The 12342-nt window shown below is 39.6% G+C and overlaps 1 protein-coding gene across 2 annotated transcripts in view; it reads right to left on the bottom strand.

Moving 5' to 3' along the window:
- MGARP (mitochondria localized glutamic acid rich protein) overlaps positions 1-12342 on the bottom strand; it is a 29518-nt gene that overhangs the window by 12382 nt on the left and 4794 nt on the right. For both annotated transcript variants that reach the window (XM_071555728.1, XM_071555727.1), the window contains exon 4: positions 9362-9667. In XM_071555728.1, coding sequence (XP_071411829.1) covers positions 9362-9667 — 306 coding nt within the window. The remainder of the gene's footprint in view (positions 1-9361; positions 9668-12342) is intronic.

The raw sequence follows: 12342 nt of genomic DNA, 5'->3' as shown, positions 1-12342 counted from the left end.
ATGCAGGAAGAGAACATGACTGGGCACATTGCACATGCACCAAAAGCAATACCAAACCAGTTCTGTTGTGAAAATACATCTGGTTTGAGTTGAGTAAATACAGAAAAGGAAATTGATTGTACAGACAAAAGGAAATTGTGTTTTTGTTTTGAAAGCTTGTGTTTCGTTGGGGATTTTTAAACAACACAGCAGCATTAGGAAGCTCCAGTAGCTTATTAGCACAATATCCATCATATAGCTCCACTTAGAAAAGTAATTTTTAGGAAACTATCCCTACCATTTCAGTGAAAAGAAAAAACAAACCCCACCAAAATCTGCTTCCTGTGTCAAGCAGTTATTCCTGTAGTCTTTAAAGACAAATCCTACTATTACAAGTGCTACAGTTTCAGCCCTGAGAGTGAGCACAGGATTGTACATTTCTGTGCATTCACAGCAGAACTGAAAACAGGCCAAATCCAGGGTGATTCTGAATCCTCATGATGGTCAACTGAATTGTGTGAATATCAATGAGCTCAGCATTCCCCCAGCAGAACAGAGAGGCAAGATAAGCAGGGACTTTCATGACGTATGTGATTGACTCATCTTTGCACCAGCTGGTAATAAAAAATAACACACACAGATTGACTTTCCCCTGTCAATAAAGAAAACCCCATGCACATGTACTGACTTCTAGAAGCCAGATCCTACTGCTTGCATAGCATCTTCCCCACAAAGCTTTCAAGCTTTTAAAACAAGATTTGCAACTTTTAGGCAGAACCAGCCTGGATTCTTGTCTGTGATGCAAAGCTCTAGTGCAAAATTAAGCCAGCTCACAGTGGCAGACACATCCTACCACCTGGTAAACAACATGCTATGGGATGACCTTGAAGCAGGGAGGTGGAAGGGATATATGGAGAGAATCCACTTGGCACTGACGATGGGAAGTGGAATCTGAAATCTACCCCAAACTTGGTTCTTGCAAGAATTTTTGTAGAACATGTTTCTGCCAGCATTTCTACAGGGCATATATTGTCAGGCTTTAGTGTGTTCAGTGTCCATAAAGCTGGATTTTTCAAGCTGTGTTTCATCCCACACACCACACATGAAGGCTAACAAAGCCAACTACCAGTGCCCCAGTACATACTAATTCATACACCAGCTTTCCACTGGCCTCTTTCATTTTCCTGAAGAAAGTGACAGGATCCATGAGATCAAGGAGAAGAAACCGAGTTGACTTCTTTACTTACTCTACACATCTACATCAGCATTGCCAAGAGGAGTGAGCTCGAGTCCAGAGGGAGGAGTTATGTTCCTCTGTCCAAACAAGCCTGGACTACTCTGGGATCAAAGTTCCTTCCCTTTGCTACAACACTGAGGTTTCTTGAGTGCCAATTTGAACCACTGCTCTAAAGCTTCGAGCAGCCCTTCAGAAAAACTGCAGCCATGTTAATGTGAGGGTCGAGACTTTCCACTTGGACTGAATTAGCAGCTAGTCAGCAACCAGTTAAGAAAATAAACAAGCAAAACTTATTTACATATAGAAATAACTTATTTTTACTGTCTATTGATACCAAATTATAGAGGACCAATACAAATAGCCTGTAGGGCTAATTGAAGTAACTTGTATTTTTAAATTTTAAGCTTTTACCTTGGCTTTGTAAATGTAAGTTTTCCTTATTTACAATACAAATGGAGAAGATTCCTGCTCCTGATTTTAATATTAAAGATATATTCAATTTTTTCCTTCCTTGGAAAGAGGTGGGGATTCCTTCCTGCTTGACAGAAGTTTTATAAGACCATACAAGATAACCACAGCCTTCTCAGAAGTACAGACTATTTTTTCCCTCAGTTTTGCATTTCCCTACCAGTGTATTTAAAACTACCATATTTTGGTTCTAATCCTAATGTTTTAATTCATTTATATGTGATATTTTCAGTTAGAAACAATAACAAAAAGATTTGAGCAGGCACAGGTTTCCTGCAATTTTTAAAGATATTTAAAAATATGCTTTTCTGAGTGTAGTATTTCACTAAAATTAGTATTTTGCATATCATCCTTTTTTTTTTCCTAAGCAGTCAAAATGAGATTGGTATTTGTAATGCAGAACACCAGGTCCAATTACTTTAAAAAATTTTCTTTGCAGAAGAATTTGGCTTTATAAATCTAAAATAATAAAAGTTAGCCAGCATAATACAAATGGAATCCGCCTGGAGCGGACAAACCAAAGCCGGTGTACAAAACAAGGCTTTGATATTTCAAGCTGCCTATAACACAACCAGTGCCACACATTAATTCCAAAGGGGGGTGGGGAAAGTAAAATTTAACTGTGAAAACAGAAACCGTATTTTACTTACAGCTTTTAGAGACCTATTTATATTAAAAGGTGGTGCTTTTGTTTAGGTAAAGTTTCCTCAGCCAGGTCCATTGAGGGTCTCAGGATGTCCCCTGAAATGTTAGGATAAGCAGAGCAAAATATTCCCAGTTCCTTTTCATAGTTTAAAGACCTGCTTTTGGGTAACTGGCAGTGGAGTAGAATTGACTTTTAAAAAGTCAAATTCTGCCACATTTGAAAAGTAATTTGAGAATGTATTTGAGAGAAGCTGCAAAATAGAGTGCAGGAAATGCAGGTGCTTGGCTACCTCAGATCTAGTCCAAGGAGCAAGACAGCAATAGCAGTAAGAAACTGTGATTCCCTTTAAGACCAACTTCACATATTTTGGTTTCATCATCAGCTTTAGGGAAAACGGAAAGAAGTTCATTCAACAATGGCTTTTGATCCAATTCCTGAGGTGGTAGTGACAATCAAGGTCCCCTTCCATTCTTCCACCAGAAGCCACCTACTACCTCAGGAACAGCTGACTTGGGTTCAGCACCTCCTCCCTCTGCTCATGGGGGCTCAAACCACTGTCAGTCACATCAGCAAAAGGAACAGAGGGATATAATAATCACCAAGGCAGTTTAGGATAAAATAGGCAAAACTGTGCATCTGTCCCTGGAATGTGACCAAGTGGTTCAGGTGTCTTTGGCCAAGAAGATACAGGGAGATGGTCAGCATGGAGGGCTTGTAGATGCCCACCAAGAACATCCCCCCCACCACGAACATCGCTAAGGACCACCTGAAATGTTCTCTGCTCATTGGCATTTTATTCAGTGAACATTTAGGATTCTAAGCAGCTATACCAAGTTATCCAACTCACTCTTTGGAAAGGAAAAACTCTTGACACCTAAACATTTGACTTAAAGGGGAAAAAATGTACTGGGTGGTTAACCACAGACCAATGACACTGTGAAATCAGCACTTGGGCCCCACAGGGAAAAATAAACCTCTCAGTTCTAGGTTCTAAACAGAGTCAGGGAAAGAACAATTATTTAGAAAAGCACGACTGTTTTTCAGTCTGATCAGTTCCCTGGATGCACAGGATAGGAACTAGTGGCTGGCACTGCTGAAGCCCACACTGTGCCAAGATACTGTTGGTGGGACTGCCCTGGCCTGACCATGCCGATGTTTGGACACAGCACGAAGGCAGCGTCAACGTTCCCACCCTTCCCACCTTGCAATGCCCCACTAGAGCCCATGGGCAGCAGTTTTCTCCCTTTGGCATTTCAGCTATTCCATACGAAAAACCTGAATGAGAGGCTCAGAGCCCAGGGTTCTCAGAAAACTGATGAACAGAGGAAGGCCGGGATTTCTTACAATCCCTCAACTACAAAAATATGACAGCTTTTCCTTTTTTCAAGCCATCCATAAGTAATCCAGATAAAAATCCATGAGGTCCAGCTGAGGGCCTAAACCATGGCATGATGAAGCATGTTTTTAAGACTAATACTTTTCTTCACTCCATACAGAAAGAAGAGAAACAAGTTCAATCAACCAAACATGTCACAGGTTTTTTGTGCCTGATGTAGGTCACTAGTTCCCAAAAAAAGCCTCATTAGTTCATACTAATGACCAGAAGACTCACTTCAAGAGAGCTTATTCTACAATGGATGAAAAATTAAATGGATTTTTAAAAGCTTCAGACAAGCCTGTAATGTTCAGAATAAAGCATAAAAGTGCATGTCACATTAATACAGAATAGTTTATAATACCTCATATAATTTCAAGTATATTGTTTTATATTCTGTAACATCGGATTTGTAGCAATGAGAAACAACTCATGTTTGTTTGCTTTAAACATAGAATCATTTCTACTCATTGATTGGAATGGATCAGGAGGAAAACTAGTAAAAGTTAATATAAAGAGTGTATATGAAAATGCACCATTAATTTGATGTATGTTCTAAAAACACTTCTAATTAAGGTAGACATTTCCTTTAACATTCCCTATACAAAGTAATACACCAAATTTTACTCTGTTTTCAAAGGAGCGAAGTTCAGCATGTTGTTTTTTGAAAAGGATGTTTTTCTCTGCGATGAGGAACATTGCCCAAAAATTAACACCAAACCATTGTGGTTTGAACTGCCACCACAGGAGAGCAGAAAGGAGTCCCTGTTGCCATTTTTCTTCTAAAGCAGGACACTAATAGTATTCCTGTGGGTGATGTATTTATAGGAAATTTTCAAACACAGGTAATACTACTTAAGGTAAAGTAAAACCTAACAGTTTTTGTTGTCCAGAGTGAGTTCTTGCTTTCCAATTTGAATACATACATATTTCAGGATTCCCTTTAAGTCTTGACAATGAGCTACAAATATTAGTAGAAGCAGTAAGTCTATTTTGTCCTTAATAGTTACAATCATTTAGGCATTATTCACTCTATGTCCTTTTACTAGCTTTAATCTTTTCTTGAGAAGTTACTTGTCCCCTTGTTCAACAACAAATAGTCTCCCCCATTTATTTGTTTCTACTCTTAGCTGGGAAGCTCTAGGGGTTTTTCCATTTCATCAAAATCATCTTCCTCAGCCCAGCATATGCTGTAAAATTCTCTTTTCAGCTAAGCTGGTCAAAACTAAACAGTCTTCCCATTTACCAACGTGGGTCTTCAGATGCTCACAACTTTTACAGAAGTCTTTTCTAAATATTGTTCACTTCCTTGCCACAGGGATTTTCCAGTTTTCCTATGATGACTCATCTACAAGCTTAGTTTCATTAAGGAAAAACAGGAGGAAGAGAGAAAAAACCAGTGTATGGCAATCAGAGATAAAAGGTAAGCAGTCCAAGAGACAGATAAATGAAGTGATAAAATGTGAAACAGAAATACCCAACAGAAGTTCCACAGATATGGATACTTCCCCAGTAGGATTATATTCACATAATTCAACTTTCTAGGGCCTAATTCAGCTAGATTAGTCTACCACAACCAATGAAAAATAAAAAGATCCTCATTTCTCCATCTCACATAAACAAATGCTTAGAAGGACATGTCTGTCCTACTGAGGAATATAATTCTGAAGGTCTCTGAGTAAGTATGAGCAATTGCACAGAACTCTGAGGACTCTTGGGCCATTTTCAGAGTACTTCCTGTGTCAGCACACCCAGAATTTGGTAGTTTACCAAGAAAAACAACATGCACTGATCATGTCAGGGTTTTTGTCTGCTTGGCATCATTGTATGATTGGGTCAGCAAAAGTCCTGTCCTGAAAGCAGCAACTCCTGCCCAGAGCAGCCTCTATTTGTTTCTCTAGGCTGCAGACAACTGGCATTGTAATGCCATTTGAAGCTTAACATGGAAAACACTGGCACATTCATGTGCTAATCCTCCCCAAATCAAGTCACTCACCCAAATGGCATTTGAGATAACAAACAGAGAAGAGACCCTGTCCTTCAGTACGTTGAAAATTAGAAAGACCCTTGCTACAGAAGTCAGGAGTCCAAGCAAGTACGGACTGGGGCTAATGGCTTCTGTTATTTCAGTTGATAATGCCAAAACTTCAAGCCTCAGTACCAGAGCTGGAGAAAAGTTTACAGTGGTAATCCAAAAACTAAAAGTCACAACCCTGGCTAATCCAAACAGCGGCGTGCCAATCTGTGCACTTCATAGCATTTGTTCTATAGAAAGAAAAAATCGTCTTAATTTATGGTCCCCAGACACAGAGTACATTAGAACAGTAGGAACTTTAACACCATCAGGCAGTAACCAAGAGTGACAGGTGAAGCAATAAAAAGGGAGAGAAAATTAGAATTTCGAGGAAACTAAAATTTGGGGAAGAGAGTAACATAGCACAGTACTTTTTTTTGGCTACAATATTTCACAGAATTCAAGATACCGGTAGTGGATTGTAAATTGCTTAAATTGAGTGAGGAGAAAATTCCAGGAAGTTACAATTGTAATTAACTGTCTGAAATGGAAATTACCCTGATTAAGTATTAAGCATCTACCTCCAAGGCTGGGTTGGGAAGTTTTACTGTTTGTTTGTTTGATATTTGTTTTGGTTTGGGTGGGTTTTCTTCTGCACATCCATGTATAATCACACATTCATATTACCTGTATACATACCATAGGTATATACATAAGTACTTATACTGGAGCTGGAGACAAGTGTCCATTGGCACCCTGCACTTCCAAACATTACAGAAGAACTTACAGATTAAAAGAAACAATTGCATTTGAAAAAGCAGAGGTTTACTGGTAACAATAAAAATCCTTGCACCTTCATCCACAGAAGTAACGTCAAGCCTCCAACAAATTAGTAAGTTACTTAAATAAGTACTTTTACCCAAAGTTTTCAACAAAAAATACCTTCTCTACCTCAGTAAAAGTGGAAATACACTTTCACCCCCATCTAAATGGAGATAACACAAATTATAAAGATGGTTAAACACAAAACTGTAAGGTATATCCAGAAGGATTTTAATTCGCAATGTTGGGGTTTTTTAAACACAGTATCTGTTGTCTGCAGGGAGACACTGAGCAAAGAGGAACAGAGAAAGCAGAAAACTTTTGAAATAAACCCCCACCTTCTTGTAAAGTATGATGCCAATGGAAACTAGCTTTTACACAGCTTAGAGGGATACCAGTTTAAGCCTGTGTGTTAGACCATGTGCTGCCTGCGACCTTCCTTCTCGTGGGCAGGAATTTCTTGGAAGAACTGCTCCAGGGGCCATGCTGTTCTGCACACAGGACTGGGATGAGGGGAGCGGTGAGTGCTAAGGTGGCCTGGCAGCAGGAGCCTCTCCAGCTTCCCGGGACAGGACTCTGGTTACAGGGTGCCCCAGGGGTGACCTCATGTGAACCCACGGCAAGGTCCTCAGGGCTCACCCTTGGCTGGACACACCTGTCACCAGCAGCTGTTCAGAGCAATCCTCCCTGGGGACCAGTGGCACACAGGAACTGAGCTCAGGAGCAGGTTTTAACATCCCAGGAACATCAAACACACCAGGCAGTGCTACACTGGGGAGAACACTCCCTTGCTTTAGTTTCTGAACAGTTGTGGACCCCACAGGTCTCGTTTCTGCCAGCACACAGCACAGAATAACCACTGCAGCAAGGTTTGACAGAGGACACCTGAGATGACCCTCAGACTCCCCTGTAAATCTTAGCATAACAAAGTGTGGCTCTAGTGCTGTTTTCCTCAGCATGTTGCCAGAGAAAATAGATTTAAGAAATCAGTAATTTCTAGATAGCTTCTCCACTTCCAGAAAACACCAGCAAGTAACTAAGACAAGTAACAAAACACATTTCTTCTTATCAAACAATAATCAGTAAGTACATGTAATCACCATGTTCAGAATGAGATCCTCAGACTTAATCACAAAATCACCATAGAATAGTTTGGGTTGGAAAGGACCTTAAATATCATCTTGTTCCAACCACCCTGCCACGGGCAGGAACACATTTCCCTAGACCAGGTTGCTCAAAGCCTCATCCAGCCTGGCCTTGAACACTTCCAAGGATGGGGCATTCACAACTTTTCTGGGCAACCTGTTCCAGTGACTCACTTTCCTCACAGGAAAGATTTTCCTCCCAAGATCTATTTAACTTATGCACAATGTTTCTCCTGGAAAATCTCATAGCTGCTTCTTCTTCAATAAAATGGCAGAAATATTTACCAACAGAAGATCCCACCCTATCCAACAATTAACAGTTATTCCTAGATAAGTACTGGGAAAGGAATATACAACCACTTCCAAACACAAGCAAGTGCTTATGAAATCAAACTGAAATTTTGCAATTGCTCTGTAGAGCAAACACTGGAAGACATTTTAAAACATATCTTTTATAACAGGTCTAATTCACTAACATTAGCATACACCAGACTGTTTCCTTTCTAAATGAAGTGGTCTAAATATTTCATAGAAATGGAAATTTTTAATGTTCTAGATATTTTAACTATTACCTTGTAAATATTTTTACATATAAGCAGTGATAATCACTAGCAAGGTACTTACTTCTGTTTTCTACTAGCTGTATCACGTACAGTAGATCCGACCAAGTATTGTTTTAAAAAGTTATTTGCAGTGGATTGTTTTATGGACAAGCACAGGAACTATTCACACTTGAATTAAAATGTCATTCATACCTAGACCTTTCACAAAGGCATTGGAAGTGCTGCACCATTTCTCAAGTTCATTTGGTAAAAAGGCAATTAAGTTGCATCCATCCCTCACTGGAGTCACAAAGGAAAAAGGGGAGAATAATTCCAGGCTCTGCTAACACCTTTTAAGGTACTGTGACAACTTACCGTGGACTAGCAGACATAATACTTTTAATCCCATTTTGACCAGTGTTTTAGATATATCCTCTCAAAGTTAGTAGCAAAAAAAAAAAAAGAGTGCTATAAAACCCCAAAATTATAATCCTGTATCTTGTGCAAATCATGGATAGATTTGTATTTGTATTATTACGATTTTTTTAGAAGCACGGTAAGCCAAAACATTTCAAACACCCTGACAGTTCAAAATACTGAGTATGTTTCCACCAATCAAATTAGTGTCTCACCCCAACTTGATATTTTACTGCATTTTCAAATTTTAGTCTAGTATATCCTTAAAACTGAGACCATGACAGCATTTTTGCTGCTATGCAAGATTCTATTGAAGTTGCATTGACACAACACATATTATTATTTAGTGTGATTATCTTTGGAATGGCCAGTGAAATCAAGTGTTTGGATTCTTTAACAAACTCTTAAGAACTAGGTCACTAAAATAACTGTTTAACTAATTACATGGTCAACGTAATATAAGATCTTAAGAAAGAGAAATACAATGGGGTAATAAAATAAAGGTTTCACTCTACTCGTTTGAGACACTAATTCGGGTGCCAGAGGCAGGATGCTTTCAGAGACACTGATTTAATAAACTTAATTACTTTATGCCCATGATATATGTCAAGTTAACACCTAAATTAGTTTTCACTGCAGGACAAACTCCATTAGGAACATTAACGTTCTGTAGGAGGCACAACACACACACTCAAAAACCACATTAATAAGTTAACCTTGCACTGCAGCAGCTTCTGAATTAGCAGCAACTTCCAAATTAGCAGCAGCTTCTGAATTAGCAGCAGCTTCCTGCTGTGCTTCCTCCACAACAGGGGATGCCTCTGGAGCCAGTAAGATGTTCTCCCCAATAGCCTCTGGGGATTCCCCAGAGCTCTCCTCCTGTGCTTCCGATCCTGCACTCTCCTCCTGTGCTGCGGGTCCAGCACTCTCCTCCTGTGCTGCGGGTCCAGCAGCATCTGCTGCATCAGCCTCTTCTGTGGCTTTCTCTGCTTCAGTGACTTCATCTGTCTCTTCATCACCTTCTAAGGATTTATTTAATACAATAAAGAGAGTAAAGTGCATGCATGCAACAAAAAATTTCATCAACTACTTTTTACCACCATCCGCATTTAAATTGAAAATGGGAAGCTAAGCCTGGGGATCAGAATTCACAAAAACCCACACAAAAATCAATTATTAATCCCCCCACACTGTCTAATGTGACACCAAACAAAAGATGTTTACAAGATGAGGAAACCATATTCTTAATTACCGAGTTTTTTAACTGCTTCAGTGGAATAAAAAAAGAAATTGTGGCTTAAAGCAAGTGACTCTAAAGGGTGGGAGTGCAGGGAGGGATAAAAAGGACTTTGCCAAGTGTTGCTTCAAAGCCACTGTGCTGAAAGGGCCAGTGATGGTACACTTACAGGTGACACAGCGAGCATGACTCCTGTCCTGTTTGCACCCAGCCCTGGAATTACCACACTGGGAATAAGACATTTGCTACCATGCTTGGAGGCACTGCAAGCCAAGGTGTGCCCCCAGTTAGCACAGGGCTATTTTCAAGGTGGCTGACTTGGCTGCCAACAGCTCCAATAATGGTGAACCCAACGAGTTAGCAGTTTTCAGATGGGTTTTGGGCCTTCTCTTAGCCACGGGTATTCTGTCATCCCTATTCCCCCTGCTTTCTCTAAAGCTGTACTGAATGCCCTGTGACCTTTGTGAGAACCACGGTGCTCAAGAAAGGAAGGCAAGGCAGTCTGCAGGGCTGAATAAAACCCTTAGAGGTGTATATAATTTTAAGTGGTCAGCATTCACTTTCTTAGAGGTATGACCACTTATAACTATTTGCTTCTTAGAAGTACCAATTCCCTTTGAAAGACTTGCCTACACGCTGTGGGTCGGGCTCTTTAGGACCTGAAAAAGACAGTGTTCCTCAGTCATGCATTACTTCAGCCTCAGCTGAGACAAGTCATGAAAAACCAAGAGCACAAAGCAACAAAGATGCACAACCACCATGCAAACATGCACTAACATAAGTTAACAAAAGAAAGTTATATACCAAGTGTTCATCTCAAGTTCACCACTAGAACCAACTCACCATGTGAAAAAATAGAACTGGAAATAAAGTTTGTAATACAGTGTAAACAAAAGAGCTTAAAGAGACATAGTCAGAATTTGTTTTATTCTTTTATATCTGTTTATAAACTAAACAGATTGATTTTACTTCTTGGTTTTCTTATGCTAGAGCAAGCCTACCTTTTTGTGTTCAAAGACAAGTCCATTCATTGCTCACTAAAAACCAAAGCTTTGCATTATACAATCTGATCATGTCCCTTTAAGAAAACACTATATTTAAAAAAACAACTAAATTCATTACACAAAGAACAGACTAACAGCCAAGCTCAGCATTCAGTACACTTTATTGGACAGTCAAGTATAGAGTGCATTCATTCAGAACAGCCAGCTTCTCCATCTCAGAACTGCCTTCTACAAAGCAGATTCAGTAATAAGCTCAATATGGTTTGGCCTTGCAAACACAGGTAGTTCTTTTAAGTCTCACAAGTGTGGAGTTTTACAATAGAAGGTACAAAGTCATCCCAAGGTAGGCTGCAATGGTGAACGACTGTCCTTTGTTTGTATTTAACTTCCTCAGGTTTGGAAAGGGATTTCCCTTGTATTTTAGTCTGGAAAGTGTAAAAGCAGAGTATAGATTAGAAAGATTGAATCAGCTTGCATCATGTTAAAAAAGAAAAGTCATAGCTAAAAAAGAAGGAAATCAGGAACAAGTGCAAAGGATACACACACAAATGGAAGACAAAGCCCAGTATTTGCTAAATAAGCAACTAGAAGGTCCTGCAAGCCAAACATCATTTTACAGTTCAAATGATGTCCCAGATTTCCTACTCCTACTTCAAGTCAGGCTTCTCCCAGGGGCTTTTTATATCCCTCCCAAAATTTGAGAGTAGCTTTCCATTCAAAAGAGCTACAGGAGATTTGCTATTGGATCTTTTGTTAAGTCCGATGATAGCATTAATTAAAATACTATTAAATATAATTTCAACCCTCTAATAAACAAACAAACCTAGAAAAGGATTTGGTTGTTTCTCTTGTTTTGAGAGATTTGTTTGCTATGTACAGTTCTCTGTAAAAGACATTTTGGGTTCAGACACAAAGGGGAGAATTTTCCCCTGGAGGAGAAACCACAAAAATCCTGTCCAAAGACTCTCTCTGATCAGCTGCTCCCCAGTATTAAGTTCTTCCACCTAGAAAGTTCTTCAGTTATGACAGGACATGCAGCAAATACGCCATGAATGTTCTGTTGGGCATGTTGCTGTTCTCCTCACCACTTCATATGGTTACCAGCCCTGTTTTAGAGCTTATTTTAAGCTTGGTTTAACGTGGCCCTAAAAAAATATCAGATTACTTTGAGAAGGGAATTTTCAATTGCTCTTATCAGCAATGGTTGCTGTGAAACAGTGTAAGGACTGACTCCAAAGAACACACAGGAAAGGAAGCTGCAGTGGCCCTTCTGGGAAAAGCAAAACTATGGCAAGTAACACTCTGTGACAAGATACACACAAATACATGACTATGCAGGGAGCAGGGAAAAAAAGGGGAGGAAGAGGGATGTTAACTTTTTTGAGAAGGCACACAGAGGATTCCATAGGAAAAGTTAGAACAGAAACCTCTTTTGGGAATCCACAGTTGGGAATGA

This window comes from Pithys albifrons, chromosome 5 (assembly GCF_047495875.1).
Source record: "Pithys albifrons albifrons isolate INPA30051 chromosome 5, PitAlb_v1, whole genome shotgun sequence".
In the NCBI taxonomy this organism is placed as follows: Eukaryota; Metazoa; Chordata; class Aves; order Passeriformes; family Thamnophilidae; genus Pithys; species Pithys albifrons.
The sequence above is the reverse complement of the archived record's forward strand: the minus strand, read 5'-3'. Positions and strand labels throughout refer to the sequence as shown.